Genomic DNA, 18,342 nt, shown 5'->3' on the forward strand with positions numbered 1-18,342 from the left:
TAAAAAGGGCTTACAGTTGGGAATCTTCCTCTGCCCCTTTGAAATGTATTTGTGTCTTCTACAACTCCGGAGACCTGAGAGCCATCCTTGAAAGAGCAATGCTCAGGAAGAATCCGGCCTCCATCTCGCAGTCCCTGGGGGAGGTCAGGCACCTAACTTCAACTGTTACCAGCTAGCACACACAGCTGGCCTACTCAGCATTTACACTGACCGACGCTTTGTAATTTTTCACTTCCCTGAGTCTGCTCAAGCCACCGCCATTCCCTCTCCCTCCTGCTCCCTTTAAAACACCCAGTCACCTCTGTACAAAGCAGAGTTGCAATTTACACTGCAACAGCATGTTACTGATGAAAATCTGTCCTTACCACTTTAACTAGTGTCTGACTTTGTCTATCTTTCACACCAGCACAGGGCCTGACTCATGGAAGCTTCAGGATGATTTAAGTGTTTCCATTCAGCACACTAAGTCACCCATTGCAGTAACCAAGACTGAGTTGCAAGTGACAGTCACTCAACTCAAATACTTACCCAGGCTAGTCAAAGGTGGGAGGGAGTTCAGTAAAGGAACCTAGAGGTTAATATCAGCTTCAGGAATAGCTGGATCCAGGGGCCCAGACAACGTTGCTAAGACTCTCTCACTCCCTCTTTCAGTGCTGCTTATCTCTATGACTCTGTGAGTTGACTTCATTCTCTCCTGCCACAGTCTCCCTCCACATAGTGTAAAGACAGCTGCCAGTTACCTTTACATCCTAATTCCTTATGTTTGAGTTGGGAGAGAATGCCCCTTTCTCTCTCAGCATTTACAGTACTCTTCTAGAATGATTCTGATTGGCTCTGCTGAGTCACATGTCCACCACCTAGGACCAATTACTGGGGGCATTGAGATAGGGAACCAGGTTTGGCTCTCTAGAGTCACATGCCCACATCTTGTCTCCTGCCACCCTGTGGAGTGAGGGACACAGTTCCTCCAGAACCACATGGGATGGGGAAGCGTCCGTTCCCCAACAGAAAAGGGGATGCTGAGCTGACAAAACAGATGCCAGAAGGGGCATCTGGAGGAGCCGGAAGGGCGGATCTGTCGGAGAAGGTGGATGTTGGTATCCGTGGGAAGTGTGGGTGGAAAGGTGGGACTGAATGGGGAATGCCCTGGGGACACAGTTGAAGGAGTGTGAACAGTGAATGATGATGAGGTTTCGTCTGAGATAGCCCGAAGCCTCGGGTTGGATAAGTCCTTCCGGCAGGGTGAGGTGTTGGTTTATAGCGGGGGAGACGACAGTCGCGTGCTAGACACTGGCTGTACCTGCATTATTTAATCCTCCCGACCACCTTGGCAGGGGGGGATGCTGTCATCAGTCTTCACTACAGAGACAGAAAACAGAGCTCAGAGTGGTTAGGAACCTGCCCAAGCTCACACAGGTTAGGAAGGGGCAGTGCTGGTACTTCTGACTCTGACTCCACTTGGGCCCCTCCTACCCAGGATCTGCACCACGGACGACCACTTTGCCCTCATCCTGTTTGCAATATCTAAAAATGAATAGCAAGGCGGTAAGGGTGTCACCACGGAGCAACCGAGGCCGAGTCCTTACCCTCTACAGACCTCAGGCATCACACCCTCGAAACCTGCACAACACAAGCTGGAGTCACACCAAACACCTTGAACATGGAAGCGCCCAGGGAACTGTACGCATGCGCGAGGCCGTGGGGATGGGGAGGGCGGGGTGGGAGCCCAAGGGGGCGGGGTCAAGACTCGCGCCTGCTCCTCGGCTTTCGAAAGTTACCTGGCTGGTGGGGGCTGGGGTTGGGGGAGTTACCAGCTGCGCGCGCGCCGACCCCGCCCCCAACCTCTTCAGGCACCTGTTGGCTCGAGGGCCCCCTCAGCCGCGGCTGCCATCCAATAGGCAGCCTCCCCGACCCAATCGGGCCCCGCCCACCCCCAGATCCACCAATCCGCGGGTGGCCGCGGCCCCTCTCTCCCTCGAAAGGGCCCGCCCCTCCAGGCGCTTCTTCCGGGTGGGGCCCCAGGCGGAGGAGATGGCGCCGTGGGCGCTCCTCAGCCCTGGGGTCCTGGTGCGGACCGGGCACACTGTGCTGACCTGGGGGATCACGCTGGTGCTCTTCCTGCACGATACCGGTGAGCCGGACCCCGCGCGACCCCGGACCCACCCAATCCCGCGTGGTTCCCCAGACGTTTGGGTCTCACTGGGTCTCCTGTTGAAGCCCCAGAAATCCTGGGATTCACCCCATTTCCGCCAGCTCCTGAGCCTCTTCCCCATCTATCATTCCAAGAGCCACCTGCCTCCTGCCTAGTACCCAGTTGATCCCTAATTAATCCCAGCATCTTCCTGATCCCTGCCAGATGCGCTGTGCATCCCGGGACCCATCCGGTGCCCACCAGATCCGACGAGATCAGGGAGCCCCCATCTCCCCTGATCCCGGGACCCACCCGGTCCTTCCCAGGAATTGACTCCCCACCGTCCCTCCGTAAGATTCCGAGAATCAAGTAGACCAAGGACTGGCACCCTGCCCATTTCCGTGGCCACTAGCTGCCCAAGTCCAGGCTCCCCACCCTCTGGAGCAAGAAAACACCGAGGGGAGTGGCCTGTCCCGCATTTCCCCATCCTCACTTCTTGCCCTGAGGTCCTCATCCACCGCACTGCCCCGACCCCACTAACATCCTTTCCCCTCTTTACCTGCCAGGCTGCCTCCAACCCAAGTTCTCACCCTCCCTCCCTGCCAACGAGGGTAGCCCCACTGCCTCCATCCTTGCTCCAGCCTCAACCGCTGGACTGGAGGTGTTGTCACTTTCCTGCCAAGACCTTCTCAAGCCTCCCCCACGGTGTTCACTCTTAATCCTAAAAACCTGCTCAGTCTCCCCATCAGAAAGGACCCCCCAACCCACCTTCCCTTCTCTGCTCCTTTTCACAACCGCGGGGCCCCAGAGCTGTCCACACTCTGTTATCTAACTGTCCCATGCCCCTCACTCCTCGCCCCTACTCCCCCCCAAATCCTCATTCACCCCCATGAGTTGGAGAGTCCCTGGCCAGCCCCTCCTCTATCTCTGTCTCATGGGCATATCAGACCTGGCTGGTCTCCCCATCATGGAGCCGAAGGCAGGGACCCCCTCCTCCCTCTCCCACACATCTAGTCAAGTCTGGCCCCTTCACCCCCTTCCTCCTTACCTATCCAGCAGCCCTTTGTCTCCACTCTTCCTGCCTGCCTGTGCGCTTGTCTTGTCGGCTACCCTCCTCTCCCTCCTGGATAGGCTCTCTGCCTCCAGGCTTCCTCCCCCCCCCACCCCATCTGTCTTTTCTCCAGCAGGAGGGTTTCCAGAAACAGATCTCACCCTGTAAGCTTACATGGTTCCCTATCGCCCTTTGCCCTCCAGATAAAATGCAGATGAACTTTTTTTTTTTTTTTTTTTTTTTTTTTTTGCTGGGCCCAAACTTCTCCCTCCTGTACCCTATGCAGCGGCCACACTTGCAGACTTGACCACTCATTAAACCCCATCTCCAGGCCTTTGCTCAGCCAGGGACAGACTCTCCACCTTCAGCTACATCCCCCTACACATAGCCTCCTCCTGTTCGCCTCCAGCCCCAGCCTCACTCTCCTTCTCCGGCCTCTCCAGCGCTGCGGCAGTGGGAAGAGCAGGGGGAGCTGCTCCTGCCCCTTACCTTCCTGCTCCTCGTGCTGGCCTCCCTGCTGCTCTACCTGGCCGTGTCGCTCATGGACCCGGGCTATGTGAATGTCCAGCCCCAGCCCCAGGTAAGCAGGGGGCCCCTTTCTCCCACCAACAGGACACACAAGGCCCCTGTAACAGTCTCACGCCAGGATCTGTGCAGAGTGCTTTGCGGGGGGTACCTCAGTGAATCCTCTTAGCGGCCCTAGAACCCCCTCCTACAATGAGGAAGTTGCCAAGGCCCAGCGAGGGGATACAGCTGAAAGAGGTCACACAGCTTCGCTTCACTCAGACCAGAGCATTCTGCCCTACCCTACCCCCTCCAAGACACAGGGGATGGGCCCCCAACAGCGCAGACCCAGAGCTAAGCTAGCCCCCAAGGGAAATGCCCACCTGTACCATCTGCCTCCCAAGGGGACCCTATCTTAAACCTCATCTCCCACTTTCAGGAGGAGGTCAAGGAGGAGCAGACAGCCATGGTTCCTCAAGCCATCCCCCTTCGGCGCTGCAGATACTGCCTGGTGCTGGTGGGTGACCAGGGACCTCCACGGGGGTGGGGGGGGGGAGCGCGGGCACCGGCGGGGGGGGGCAAGGTGGAGACTCCCTGACCTCCTGCCCCCATGCCGTGGCCTCCCCCCCCCTCCAGGAAGGCCTCCCAGATTGAGGCCCCAGCCTCCTGACCTCATCACTCCCCTCAGGGGAGCCGGCCTTGAGCCCTCCCCCCTCCATGCCCACAGCAGCCCCTGCGGGCCCGGCACTGCCGCGAGTGTCGGCGCTGCGTGCGCCGCTACGACCACCACTGCCCCTGGATGGAGAACTGCGTGGGGGAGCGCAACCACCCGCTCTTCGTGGCCTACCTGGCGCTGCAGCTGGTGGTGCTTCTGTGGGGCCTGTACCTGGCATGGTGGGTGCCACTGCCGCCCGGGGTATGGGGGGAGGGCCGCAGCATGCACCTGCAAGGTGGAGAGAGCCAGGACTCCCTCTTGGTGGCCTCGGACCTTCTCCCAAATGGCCTGCCCCCCCCCTCCCCGGGGCTCCCTGGGGCACCCCTGCCGTCCCCCCACGTTGCTCCCCATCTCTGTCCTGCCCTGCAGGTCTGGCCTCCATTTCTCCCAGCCTTGGGGGCTATGGCTGCGGTCCAGCGGGCTGCTCTTTGCCACCTTCCTGCTGCTCTCCCTCTTCTCTTTGGCGGCCAGCCTGCTCCTCGCCTCACACCTCTACCTGGTGGCCAGCAACACCACCACCTGGGAGTTCATCTCCTCGCACCGCATTGCCTACCTCCGCCAGCGCCCCAGCAACCCCTTTGACCGCGGCCTGACCCGCAACCTGGCCCACTTCTTCTGCGGATGGCCCTCAGAGTCCTGGGAGACTCTCTGGGCCGAGGGAGAGGACGAGGAGGAGGAGGGCAGGAGCCAGGCTGTTTAGGGTCGCTGGAGGCCAGGCCGCCATCTTGTGCCTGAAAACCAGAGAGGATGTGCCCCGCTGGGGTCGGCCCTCAGAGAGCCTGAGGTTCTTCACTCCTGCCTGTTCCTCCCAGGCCTCAGAGCCGAGCTGAATGACAGGACCCCTGCCTCAGTGGGCAGTTCTGCCCTCCAAAGGAAGAAGGGGAGGCAGAGGACCTGTTGGGGGGCTCGGGCACCAGCGACCTGGGCTTCAGAGACCTCCACCCCGCCTCCGACGCCAGGATGCCTCCAGAGGGCACAGTTTTACTAGTTTAATAATCCATAAAGCAAGTCAAGTATTAAAAAACCAAACCAAACTGCTCCTTGCTGTGCTGCCCTTTCCGGTCCAGGTCTCCCAGGGGGTGGGGAGCTCCCCACAACAGCCCCACCACTGCCACTTCAAGGCCCAAGACCCCCGAAGAACCCGGCAAGGCCCAGGCCTCCAGGGCAGGGCACGCAGCTGGGCAGACAGGGCGGACGTGCCAGAGAGGCCCTCAGGGCCCCAGGAATCCTTCTGACACAAAGTCGAAGTCTCGGAAGGCGGCCTGCTGGCGGGCGGTCAGGGGGCAGCGCGGGTCAGGCGGGGTCAGGGCCGGCGGCAGCCCCGTGAACTCGCCCTCGAAGTAGCGCAGGTCCGTAGGGCCACAGAGCGTGGGCAGGAAGGGGGGCCGGACGGTGCGGGCAAGCAGGGCCTGCCAGTCGGTGGTCTGCGGGCGAGGACAGAGCTGCCTGAGACAGCGAACAGTGGCCCACGCGGCCCAACGCCTCCCACTGTGCCAGACACCCAGCACCACTCACCCTGAAGAAAGGCTGGGTCTTGATCTCCTCTGCATCCTGCTCACCCGCTCCCAGGCGCTGCTCCGGGCACTTCTGCAGGAGCTGGGCAAGAGGATGGGGGGCTCACGGAGGGCACTCGGCCCCAGACACTGCCCACCTGCCTGGGTTCCCTAAGTGAGCTGGGCCACAGGGCCCCCAAGAGAATGGGTGGTGATGGGGCAGCCGTGCGCCACAGCCACTGTCCAGCCCAGCCCTGCCCAGCCCCTGCGGTGATTACCTTCTGAATGAGCTCGAGACCTTGCACCGACAGAAAGCGGGGATATGGGGCATCCGCGTTGACGATGCAGTCAAATACCTCCTCCTCTGTGTCCCCGGGGAATGGGCACTACGGAGAAAGGGGGCTCAACAGGGTGCCTAAGCCACCCCCACCCCACCCCAACCTAGAGGCCCTGGCAGCCCAGGTCCAGTGCTCACCTCGCCCACCAGCATCTCATAGAGCAGCACACCCAACCCCCACCAGTCCACAGCCCGTGTGTAGGCCTCCTGGGTCAGCACTTCTGGGGCCAGGAACTCTGGGGTGCCGCAGAAGGTGCTTGTCCGGTCCCCAAAGCCGATCCCTGCAAACCAGCATCCACACTGGTGCCGGCCCGATGTGTCTCATCCACATAACCTCAGTGGGTGTGAGAATCAACAGCCAGCCCTCATGACCTCAGGTACCAAACCCCGTGCCAAGCCCTGCCCCATACCCTTGGGGGTGGGAGCATTTTTATGCCATCAGACAGGAGGAAGCGGAGCCTCATCCAAGCTCACATGCCAAGGTCATGAAGAAAAAGAACCCGGTGCCCTCTCCCACCCTGAGTATGGTCTCTCCCTCTGGCTGAGGGCAAGCTGGGGTTCTTTAAGAGGGTCTAGGGCTGGGAAGGAAAAACCAGTATGTCCAGCTGGTCCCTGGAATGAGGGCTGGGGTGGGGGGTGCCCAGACCCTGCTGGCCTGGGCTGGGCGAGCAAGGCTGGAGGACAGGGGATGCTGGGCAGGAGGCACCCACCTTCCTTACACAGCCCAAAGTCTGCGATCTTCAGGAAACCCTGGGCATCCAGCAGAAGGTTATCCAACTTCAGGTCCCTGAGGGTGAGGGGGGCAGATCAAGGGGGCCCTGGAGCATCACAGGAGGAGGGCAGTGGATGCTCCTTTACCACCCCACTACCCGCCCCCCCCCCCCAGCACCTCCGGGGCAAGTTACCTGTAAATGATCTTTTTCTCATGTAAGAACTGCAACCCGAGGACCACACAGGCCAGGTAGAACCTGTGGGTGGCGTGGGGGGAAGTTGAGGCCCAGGACTGTGGGGGGCAGGGCAGGGGTACACCAGGATGGCCCTGGCCCTGGCAGCCCTGGGTGACCCAGCCAGAGTCAGGTTAGATGAGAGCCTGAGGGGAGCCTCATGCCAGGGGGAGGGGCAGGGGACAGCGGATGCTTCTGCAGACAGTGGCCCCAAGGCTGCTGCCCGCTGACAGCCTACCCTTCTTGGGCTCTGAGATTGTGCCCGGAATGATGCCACGTGTCCTCAGGGCTTACTCTCCCACATCCCCCCAGCCACCCGCAGCTAATACTCGTCACATCTGTTTTTCAAAGGAGGATCTAAGACTCCAGGTCAGGGATGCCCCTGGGGTCACACAGCTAGTGGCAGACCCAGACTCCAGGGCCTGCACTCTGCTGGGCAAGAAATAATTCCAGGGGTGTCTGGGTGGCTCAGTCAGTTAAGCCTCTGCCTTCGGCTCAGGTCAGGATCCCAGGGTCCTGGGATCGAGTCCCACATCGGGCTCCCTGCTCAGCGGGGAGCCTGCTTCTCCCTCTGCCTGCCGCTCCCCCCTGCTTGTGCATGCTCTCTCTCTCTCTCTCTCTCTCTGACAAATAAAATCTTTAAGAAAAAAAATAAATAAATAACTCCAGCTGCTAGTCACTCACTAGTCACAGGTTCCCGTACTCCACAATTTATAAACATTGGATTCATCTACCCAACAAGCCTATGAAATAGTTCTCATTCACCCCATTCACAGCTCCGTAAACCGAGGCCCAAGGTCACAGTGCTGTGAGAGCTGAAGAGAGCCGACAACCAGGATTTGAACCAAGGCTTCCCTGACTCCACACTGTTCTGCTGCTGGACACCCTGGGGGAAGCAGGGCAAAGGGAGCGGGCAGAGGGGACCAGGGAAGGCTTGCTGGAAGAGGCAGACAAGAGGGGTGGGCACCCACTGGGCCTGGGGCTCAGGGAAGACGTCCTCGTGGATCTGCATCATGAGGTCACCACCGGGTGCAAACTCGGTCACGAAGCAGGCGTGGCTAGAGGTCTGGAAGCAGGCAAGGAGGGAGAGCAGGAAGGGGTGCCCCGTGCGGCCCACGGCCTCCAGGATGCGTTTCTCGCAATACAGGCTGCGATGGGGGAGGGGGGAGAGGGGGCGTTTGGAGGGAAGGAAGACCCCTGATAGCTGAGCCCTGCCACCCACACAACAGCCCTGGCCCTCTGGGTCTTCTAAGTGCCAGGCGGTAGAATGATGGTTTCTACGTCTCAGGCAGAGAGAAGAGGGGACCCGCCCAAGGGCACCCAGTTAACCACTGCAGGTGCTAGAGAAAGAACCCAGGACTGGCTGGTCCCAGAGGGTCACCTCTTCAAAGCCCCAGGAGCACTCAGCTGCCTTCTGGTGCCCCCAGCCCAGGCCCACCATCCGGGGTCCCCTGCAGCACTGGGTGCCCACGGGCCTGACTACACACCTCTCCATCTCGTCCCGGCTCAGCACCTCCTGCTTCTTGAGCGCTTTGATGGCGTAATATTTCCCCGTCCCCTTGAACTGGACCAGGAGGACCTGGGGACCAGAAAGAGCTCGGGCTCCAGGTGGACAGCACGAGGCATCCTTTGCTCCCCCCACCCAGGGCCCCATGGGTCACAGCCTCCTCCCAGCTCAGGTGCTGGAGCCTGCTCACCCACTCCCACAAGACCCTCCTCAGCCCACTACCTTTCCGAAGTGTCCCCGGCCCAGCACGGCCAAGCAGCGGAAGTCCTGAAGCCGGGGGGGTTTCCTGCAAGAGAGAAGGCACGGGTAGACCCCTGGGACAAGAGCTGGGCCTCCATGAATTGCTGCTCCAAACCATCCACGCCCAGTCCTGGGCCGTCCCTACCAATGAGGCTGGAAAGCCCGGGGGTGGGGGTGGGGGTGGGGGGCTCCTGGGACAGAGGTTTCCTAGAGTCTAGAATGCAGCTGGAGCTCAATAATGTAGGTTTAGTGAGTAAGAACCTGAGAGCAAGGAGCATCAGATGATGTCTGAATGGACACGCAAACACCCGAGGGAGTAGGTAAATGTCTCAAGCGTAACAGTGAGCCTGACGGGGGTACCTGGTGGCTGAGGTGGGACGAGGCGGCCCGAGTCGCGTCCTGGGCTCCATGTGGGGGCGTTTGGTGCGCTGTGAGGGCAGAGGGGCTCAGAGCAGAGCCGGGCTTCCTGCCCTCTTTCCCTCCAGCCCTACCATCCCCAGCCCAGCAGCCCCCAGGGCCACCAGCACCCCCTCACCGGGATCTCCTCGGGGGTCGGCTCCCGGGGCAGGTAGAGGCGTGGGGGCTTGGGCGGGGGCCTCGTCTCTTCTCCCAGGGGGCTCTTCTTGGGTGGGAAATTACTACGCGGAGAAAGCAGACACGTGGTGGGGCACAGGCCAATGGAAGAGCCATGGGGACGGACACACAGCAATGCCGGCGACAGACAGACGGAGGGTCACAGGGTGAGCAACACCAGTTGCACCTGGAGAGAGGCAGACGTGGCAGGGAAGCGGGCAGCCAAGGCGGGGTGGCTCCTCACCTGGGCGAGGCAGAGTCAGTAGCTCCCCGGGGTGTGGCCGGGCTCTGGGGGCACACTTTGGGAGGGCTGATCGTGTTTGGGGAGCTGCAGGGGGGCAGCAGGCTCATGACCAAGCGTCCCCAGGCCGTCATGCTGAGGTTCATCTGCGAAGCCCTCAGGAAGTCCTGACCTGGGACAAAAGGGGGGCTCAGTCCCAAGGCCCCCAACGGCCCCTTCCCTGCCCCCTAACTGCACAGCCCTCTCCCCGTCCACACCTCTGCGTTTAGAGAAAATGCGTTTCTGCCTCTGCAGCCGGGGCCTCCTCTCAAAGACAGGGTCACAGAAGGTCACCTGCGGGGGCAGAGGGCAGGGTTGGAGACCGGTCCTCTCCCACCCCACCTGCCACCAGGGCACCTCGCTGTTCTCCAGGATCCCAGTCTGAGCCTCCAGTGGCAATGATGCAAGAGCCAGAGGGGCCCAGAGAGAGGGATTCAAGGTCTGCCTTGGTACCAGTGGGGAAACTGAGGCCCAGAGAAGCGAGGCACTTGTCCAGGGTCGCACGTGAGGCTGGGCAGTCAGGACCAAGACACGGGTCTCTAGACTCCCATGCAGTCCTCAGACAGGGGCTGGGGATCCTTAGATCCTGGAGACCCCCTCCCTCCGGGCCCCAATTTCCACTCCAATGTGCGGATGGGTCACCTAGTCTTGAAGGGCTTTCTAGCTCAGATGGAGCCGGGACCTGTCCAGGTCAGAGGGCAGGGTAGGGGGCACCTGGGCAAAGAGCAGTCCCTGGGGCACCAGGCTGAGGGAGAGCTGGTGACAGGCATTGTCCAGGAAGTCCTCCAGCCGCAGGAAGGCCACACCGCACAGCTGCCTCCAGTCCCGCCAGCGCACCCCGATCTCCAGCTCCCGGGCCTACATTGGGGAGGCCAGGCTGAGGAGGGGGGCATGGCACGTGCCCCGACTTGGCCGGCCTTCCGCCCCATGGCCTGAGGTCACACCTGCCCGCCCCAGGGCTCACCCGCTCCAGGGGGACAATAAAGGTCTGGTCCCAGGACTGCTTGGCCACCGGCCCCCAGCCAGTCTGGCCCACGACACGATTGTCCACCTTCAGTACAGCCAGCACTTCAGCTGCAGGGCCAGACAGGGAGCTCAGGGCAGGCGAGGAGTGGAGGTCCTCTGCTGCCCCCAGCTCCCTGCGGCCCCCTACTCACTGGCCAGATCTCCTCCACCACGCTGCGGCTTGGCCCGGCCCCGGAGCCAGCCCTGGGAGGGGCTCCCGGCCAGTGCCACCGCCGGGGACCGTCCAGGCACGGCTGTCAGCAGCTGCTCACAGCCCAGGAGGTGAACCTCCAGCGTCCCTGCGGGGAAAGTGATGGGGAAGCACCGTCAGGTACCATTCTCCCACTGCCACACCCAGGTCTCCCGAAGATGGCTGAACCCAGATTAGTTGGGGTGTTTAGCCAGGAGACAGGCTTGCCCACATTAGTTGGGGTGTTTAGCCAGGAGACAGGATATAAAGTGGCCCCAAGTAGCCAGCCGAATTTTAGGCCTTTTAATAAGCCATGCCCCGCCCTGCCTTCCCCAACTTGTCTACTTGGCCAACTCCCAGAAGCCCTTCAAGGCTAAGTGTAGACACCACCTCCTCCAGGAAGCATTCCTTGATTCCCCAACGCCAGGTGAGGGAGCGCATGCAGCCCCTGTCCTTCCCCTTCTCAGCTCTGCTCACAATAGGATGTGGCCTGTCTAACCCTGAACCAGCTCTGAGCGGGGAAGGTGCTGGGCTCTCTGGCTGGCCCTGTGTCCTGGGTAGGAAGTTCAGGGTTTCCAAAGTCAGCATGCTTAGATTATTTGTTGATGATGATTCAGTTACAATTCAGACAAATCCAGCTCAGGGATAAGAAAGGACTTTCTAGTAGTCCAAACTGCCCAGGACTGAGTACCACGGCCTCCAGGGCTGTGAGCTCCCCTAACATGGAGACTTTAACCATTGTCATGGTTACTTATTTAAATAAGAGCTTCGCTGCTCGTGTGCGGACTATGCCGGCACTGTGCCTAGCACTTCATGCGCGACAGCTCACTGAATTTCACAGCAACCCCACGGAAGTAGGTGCTGTCATCATCCCCATTTGACAGAAGCATAAACTAAGCGTCCAGAAAGCAAAAGTCTGTTGCCCCAGCTCACACAGCTAGGGGGCGGCAGGACCAGGGTTGAAACTCTTCTCCAGAGTTCTCACCCTCTGTGTTTCAGGGTGCTTGCTGGGAGAAAAGGGGAGCCCTGATGTGGGAGGGACTCCTGGCTACCTGTCATGGCAGTGGGCTTCACAAGCACCCCCGAAGGCTGGGGGTTCCCAGACCCAGCGGTCCGCAGCTCCCGGGCCACTCGGCCGCGCAGAGGATGAGCGGGAGGCAGTCCCTCCAGCAGCTGCTCCAAGGCCAGCCGCAGGAGGTCCAGTTTCTGGGAGGACTCCTGCAGCTGGGCCTGAGCCTGAGGAGCAGAAACGGGCAGGGGGGACGGGTCCATGAAGCACGGCGGCCAGGGCCAGTGGCTCGGGCCACCTGCCCGCAACCAGGCCCCACAAGTCCTGGCCACAGTGCAGAGGGTGGCGTGGGGACAAGCAGACGCTCAGAGAGGAGCAGCAATGGGAGGGCACCCTGGTCTGACCTCGGCCAGCGCCTTCCGGTCTTGTGTTCGCCGTCCACCCAGCAGCTTCACCACGTTCTTGGCACCCTCGGCCACGGCAGCCTCGATGCATAGCCGATGTCTTAGCTCCTCTGCCAGCAGCTCGGGACCTGGGAGGAGGGGTCAGCCCTCAGGCCCATGCCCTGCTCTGCCTGGCCCGGCCCCACTTCCCCAAGCCTCACCTGGTTCCGGGGACCCACTGGCTTCCAGGCTGCTGATCTTCATCCGCAGCAGGGCTACCTTCAGCTGGCTGTCCCGCAGCATCTGCTGGGCAGCTGCCAGAAGCTTCCTCTCCTATGGGGGCATGACATATGCCCCCACTGAACCAGGGCCAGCCCTGGGCCTCCCTGGTCAGACCAAGGCTGAAGCCAAGCCTCCTTGGTTAGCCTCAGTCTGGGGCAGAGCCTCCTCCATCAGATGAGACAAGAGCTGGGTCAAGCTTCCCCCATCCGATCAGGGCCGAGCTCCCCACATCATGCTGGGAGTTGGGGCTGCGGGTGGGCCTTCCCTACTAGACTGGGAACATGGCCTGGGGTTTCCCCATTAGACCAAGTTGTGCCTTCTGTTAGATTAGGGGTTCAAGCCGTGCCTTGCCCACCAAGCTGAAACTGGGGGGCTGTGCCTCCCCCATCAAACTAATGGTTAAGAATGTGTCTCCCTTATAGGGTCACTGGCCCGGTTGCATTCCCTCTCAGAATAGGGGCTGGGGCAGCACTTCCCCTAATAATCTGAGAGCCACATCTCCCCGCTCAGACCCCAGGAACCTTACCTTGGGCGTGCCGTTGGCATACGTGTGTGTCATATTCTCTGCCCCCTGCTTCACCTTCAGCTCCACCTGCAGCTGCCTCTGGAGAGCCTCGAGGTGCCGAGCCCTGGGCTGCGCTGCAGGTGGCTGGGGGCCCGCAGCCACAGGTTCTGTGCACAGTGTGGGGCCCATGAAGCCCTGACCCAGAGCTGAGAGCCCCGCGCCCTAGGGCCTTGCTCTCTCCTCCCCTCCTGGGCAGGGGGACACCTGAAGAGGCTCTGAAAGGGCTCAGGGCCGAGGTCGAGGAGCTGGGTGGGCCCGGCACCTCCCATCCCCAGGGGTCCGACCCCTCCCTCACCGGCCAGGCCGGGTCCAGGGCCGGGCAGCAGGATGCGCGCATGCAGTGCCCTCAGCTCTCCGTGTAGCTGCTCCAGGCGGCGGTTGGAGGAGCGCAGGAGTTGCTGCACGTGGCCCAGGTGGCGGCGATCTGTGGCTACCCTCCGCAGGTTCTCTACACCCTCCTTGATTTTCAGCTCCTTCTGGATGGCCCGGCGGATCACCTCTTTCTCATCCTCTGGGGGCCGCTGCTGGGCCCCAGGCTGTGGAATAGCAGAGCAGTAATGCCCCCCGCCGTCCCAGCCACCAGCGGCCTCGGGTCCCCCCAGACGGAGGGAGAGGGAGGTGTGCCCAGCAGCCAGGATGGACCCCCAGGGCTCGGGAGGCCTCTCTGACCTTCCAGCTAGTATCCCCAGGCCAGATGCAAACCCAAAGCGATGCATCCTGCCCATGCTCCTGTCCTCTGCCACTAGGGAGGAGGGAAGAGGGAAAAATTCGCAATGTTTACAGTCGACTCTTGAACAACACGGGTTTGAACTGCGCCGGTCCACTTATAAGCAAATTGTTTTCAATAAATACAGTACAGGGCTGTAAATGTATTTTCTCTTCCTTACAATTTTTTTTTTAAGATTTTATTTATTTATCTGACACACAGAGAGATAGCACAAGCAGGGGGAGAGGCAGAGGCAGAGGGAGAAGCAGGCTCCCCGCTGAGCAGGGAGCCCGACGCGGGGCTCGATCCCAGGACCCTGGGATCACGACCTGAGCCGAAGGCAGACGCTTAACCAACTGAGCCACCCAGGCGTCCCCCCTTATGATTTTCTTAATAACGTTTCATTTTTTTCTAGCTTTTTTAATTGTAAGAACGCAGTATAGGATACACATAATGTACAGAATAGGTGTTAGTCAACTGTTGATGTTATCGGTAAGGCTTCCGGTCGCCAGTAGGCCATTAGTAGTTAAGTTCTGGGGGAGTCAAAAGTTATACGTGGATTTTCAACTGCCTGGGGGGGAGTCAGTGCCCCAGACCCCTGGGTTGTTCAAGGGACAAAAGTACATGGTGTCAGGGTCTGTTCTGAGCTTTGCACACATTCATTTGTCAATCCTCACAACAATCCCATGAGCTAAGTGTAGTTATTATCCCCATTTTACAGATGGGGAAGCAGAGACACAGAGAGGTTAAGTAACTTGCCCATGGTCTCAACACCGAGAAGGGGATACCACCCTCTCCTCGCCAACCCATCGGGCTGCCCTCTCCAAGGCTGAGATTCCAGCCGAGATTTGGGGCCAAAAAGGAGGCTAGGGAGCCACCCAAGGTCTCACAGTGAGGGCAGCCAGAGGCCTGTGTAGGGGCCAGGGATGTTCCCTCAGGTAGCAAAGCAGAGGCTCAGAGAGGGGCTGAGGAGGTCTCTGGGGGCCATTCCCAGCTCAGCTACTGGGAGGAAGTAGAGGCTTTCTCATACTTCACCCCAGGTGGGAGCAAGGAAGAGGAAAAGCTCCTTCTCAGAAGCCAATATTTCAAACCAACCGGTGCCAAAGCTGACCTCAGCCCAGGGTAACGATGCCCCCCACTCCCCATGGACTCCTCTGGGGCCTCCACCTTACCTCTCGGCTCTCCATCTCCTGAGCCCAGTGTTAGGGGTGCCACCCCAGCCTCAGGGACGCCCCCACCCCAGGCCTCCGCTGGGCTGCTGGCCTGGCTGTCAGAGGGCAGGGGCGGGACTCAGGAAATCCTTTGAGGGCCCTAGGCCGGAGGGCCAGAGCCAAAGGCCTGAGCAAACAAAGATCCCATGGAGCAGGGGGCCCGGCCACTGGGGTCCTGAGTCACCCAGCTGCCGCTGCTGGGCGGAGGTTCACAGGAAATCGGAAAATGTGTACAAGCCACTCCTGGAACAGGCGGAGGGACCTCCGGAGGAAGGGGGTGGGAGGGGGCAGAGGCAGCACTTAAGGTTGCCTGAGACGTTGGGTGGGGGCACTCAAGGAGTCTTGTGGAGGACACTTTGCCCTTGGGCATACCCCATGGTCCTGTCTGCTCTGGGTTGGAATTCTGCCAACTACACACGTCAGCCTTTCTGCTCTACAGCTGGGACCCCACCCCATTTGCTCTGGGCAGACCTCCACCCCTCCCTCCCCACTAACAAACACACAGCTTTGGCTGCTGTGTCCACCAGCACCTACTGCCAGGGCTGGCAGGAACCCCGCCGCCCTCGCCATTTGGACTGGAACCCTCTGTGTACCCGAAGCTTCCTGCCCAGGTGCTGGGCCAGGCCCCCCCAATTCTGTCCAATTGGATTGTGTCCAATCCCCACATGCCTTTGTGATCTGGGAAGGACCCCCCACAAGTGCACAGAGATTGGCCCCCTCCAAGTCCCTCTTCTTCCTGCACACACACACACACACACACAAACACACACACACATTCCTCTCCCCCCAGGACTGGTCCCAATGTGCCCCCACGGCCCCCCTTTGCCTTCCTGGCAGACTCCCATTGGTCTTACAGTCCCACAGGAAAGAACCGATTTGGGGAAACTTTGGGACCCATCCTGGTGGCCCTGACTGCGGATTCGGACGTGCTCGTGCGCTGGCCTGACTAGAGGCTCTGAGTCACTTGGGGGTACTTTGGGGACGTTTTCAGGGGACATGAACGACTCACCCCCATGCTCAGGTTTGCCCTGAGAGGTGTAGCGAAGCCCTGGGCCGGGGCTGAGAAGGGACCCGGGAGGGGCTGGGGGTCGGGTCTAGGGGACGCGGCCGGAGCTCGGGGCGCCCGCGGCGTGAATGAGACTTCCCGACCCCCACGGCCCGCGCCCGCAGCCCTGCCTCTCAGGGCGCCGTTCACCTGCCGCGGCACCCCCTCCTCCATGGCGCCGCTCCGGCCGCTCGGCCCCTCCTCTCGACCACTGCGGTTCCGGAAGCCCCGGCCCCTCCGCCAGGACTTTCAAACTTGAAACTTCCCGGGAAGCCGAGCGGCAGCCGCGGGATCGGGCGCCCCCTCCCGAGGTCCGCTGGTCCTCGCGGGACCTGGGATCAGCGCCGCCTCTCGGCCGCGAGAGGTCAGCGCCCGGGACCCTACTCCTCAACCCGAGGTCACCGCGCCTCCCCGGCTCCCACTTCCCGCGGGCTTTGGGGCCCAGCGCCCCTTTCCTGAGGCCGCAGTTCCGGCTCGGTGTGACGCTGAAGCCCGCCCCGGGAGAGAAGGGCAGGAAGGGACATTTCCCGGGCCGGGGTTCTCTAGCTGCCCTGAGGGGTGGCAGGGTGGCGATAGCGCCGCCTGCCGGCCGCGGGACACTGCCGGGGCGGCCGGCACGCTCCAGCCTGGCTCAGCGCCTGCCTCCGAGCCCCGCCACCACCTGGTTCCCGCGCCTAAGTTTCTCATAGTCTTAGATCCTTGGTGTCAAATGGGCTAATCCCAAACCTGTCTTGGCCCTGTCTAGAGTCACTACTCTAAGAAGGTATGCGTCTCAAAAAAGTAAAGCCTCGACCAAATCATGCCAAATTACAAAGGACAGATGAATAAACCAAACATCTCCAGGCACCTGGGTGGCTCAGCTCATGGTCCCAAGGTCCTGGGATCGAGCCCCACGCTGGGCTCCCTGTTCAGCGGGAAGTTTGCTTCTCCCTCTCCCCCTGCTTGTGCTCTCTCTCTCAAATAAATAAAATCTTAAACAAATAAAGCCAAATATCTCTCAGGCCCCCACCACTCAGAGTGGAGCTTTCTGGGTCAGCCAGAGCCACTATTCTTCCCTTGCCCTAAACAACCCATCCAAACAGAAGACACATTTACATCTTAGGAAATAGCCACAATTTCAGGAAAGCCAATCGGTGGGCACTGACTGACCTGGCAGTGGCTTGCCTGTGTAAGAATTCTAGGATCCTGTGCTAACCAGCACTCTGTGCCAGGACTTCACGGGAAGGAGCCTGGTCCAAGGGGCTGGGAGTAGGGGTCAAATATTGAAGGTGGCTGATTTGCTGACTTGGAATACACGCCCCCCAGTGCTTTTACTGAAGGAAATGTCAGTTCCACTTTGCTCTGACCACCTCCCCCACAAGAGTGGAGAAGGTGATACTGACAAGCCATGGACAATCCTGGGTTGTCCTGCAATGGGAAATCAACCAAATGACACCGACATAGGCAAAGGCAACTTGGTTCAGTGGGGGGCGTGCCTACAGTTCATAATCAGAGGCAAGCCGAGACACTTTTACACATGGGCGCAGAGTTGCTGAGGGCTTAGACAACAGCACATAGTAGGCTCTTTTAAGTGGGTTATTATCAAGTTGTGCTGAGCTGAAGGTTAATTAAGCATAATTAAGCAAAAAGACTATTCAGTTTCTGACTGCAGGTCATAGGATTGAGGGAAAGCACAAACAAGTGAGCAAAGCTCCTCTTTTCAGCAGGTGTCTCCCATCTTGAGGATCATTTATCGACTCCTACAGCCAAGAAAGCTGAATTATGTGGAAGAACTCAAAATGATTTTCCAACTTTGCTGTGTTTCACTGCCTCACTGGTCAATAAAGGAAAGGAGGTCAAAAGGAGCAGAAACCATAAACCCCAGGCTGGGCAAACCCACAAGGAAACCAAATCCTAGGCTGATGGAGGAGTCTGACCAAATAGCTTCATCCTGTCTGATGGTACTTCATGAAATTGTAATTCTTAAGAAAACTGAAGTTCACTTCACATTCAACATCCAGGAAATAGTGAATGGTGCACAAACAACTCTCCAGCTAATTGGCTATTAAAACTATATAAACATCAACCCAATAGAAACGTACAACTTTCTGGCAGGGTACATTAAAAAAGTTTTAACTTTCTTTACTTTTTGCTTCCCGGTATTGCAAACATCAATCCATCTGTTTAGATTT

The 18,342-nt window shown here is 59.8% G+C and overlaps 2 protein-coding genes across 11 annotated transcripts; one reads left to right on the forward strand and one right to left on the reverse strand.

Annotated features, from left to right (window-relative positions):
* Positions 1–1,986: 1,986 nt before the first annotated feature.
* On the forward strand, positions 1,987–5,439 carry ZDHHC12 (zDHHC palmitoyltransferase 12). Of its 7 annotated transcripts, none has more exons than XM_073905648.1 (5): positions 1,987–2,131; positions 3,514–3,762; positions 4,126–4,203; positions 4,323–4,580; positions 4,771–5,439. In XM_073905648.1, the coding sequence occupies exons 1-5, from the start codon at positions 2,032–2,034 to the stop codon at positions 4,992–4,994; spliced, it is 909 nt and encodes a 302-aa protein (XP_073761749.1). In that variant the 5' UTR covers positions 1,987–2,031; the 3' UTR covers positions 4,995–5,439. The 7 variants fall into 7 exon arrangements, with proteins under 7 accessions (XP_073761749.1, XP_073761750.1, XP_073761752.1 ...); XM_073905649.1 differs by having other exon boundaries at positions 4,375–4,580; XM_073905651.1 differs by having other exon boundaries at positions 4,414–4,580.
* Positions 5,440–5,562: 123 nt separating this feature from the next.
* PKN3 (protein kinase N3) lies at positions 5,563–16,602 on the reverse strand. Of its 4 annotated transcripts, none has more exons than XM_073905647.1 (22): positions 16,322–16,602; positions 13,505–13,745; positions 13,171–13,316; positions 12,584–12,695; positions 12,384–12,511; positions 12,023–12,206; positions 10,933–11,079; positions 10,740–10,849; positions 10,490–10,633; positions 9,994–10,069; positions 9,740–9,908; positions 9,458–9,560; positions 9,283–9,350; positions 8,905–8,968; positions 8,663–8,754; positions 8,147–8,323; positions 7,137–7,199; positions 6,942–7,018; positions 6,370–6,512; positions 6,173–6,280; positions 5,961–5,997; positions 5,563–5,825 (listed from the first exon to the last, which is right to left on the reverse strand). In XM_073905647.1, the coding sequence occupies exons 1-22, from the start codon at positions 16,343–16,345 to the stop codon at positions 5,695–5,697; spliced, it is 2,544 nt and encodes an 847-aa protein (XP_073761748.1). In that variant the 5' UTR covers positions 16,346–16,602; the 3' UTR covers positions 5,563–5,694. The 4 variants fall into 4 exon arrangements, with proteins under 4 accessions (XP_073761748.1, XP_025744260.1, XP_073761746.1 ...); XM_025888475.2 differs by having other exon boundaries at positions 5,917–5,997; positions 16,136–16,601; XM_073905645.1 differs by having other exon boundaries at positions 5,917–5,997; positions 16,322–16,600.
* Between the last annotated feature and the right edge of the window lie 1,740 nt (positions 16,603–18,342).

Source organism: Callorhinus ursinus, unplaced genomic scaffold (genome assembly GCF_003265705.2).
Source record: "Callorhinus ursinus isolate GAN/ISIS: 27379988/994484 unplaced genomic scaffold, GSC_fseal_2.0 scaffold24, whole genome shotgun sequence".
NCBI classification, from domain to species: Eukaryota; Metazoa; Chordata; class Mammalia; order Carnivora; family Otariidae; genus Callorhinus; species Callorhinus ursinus.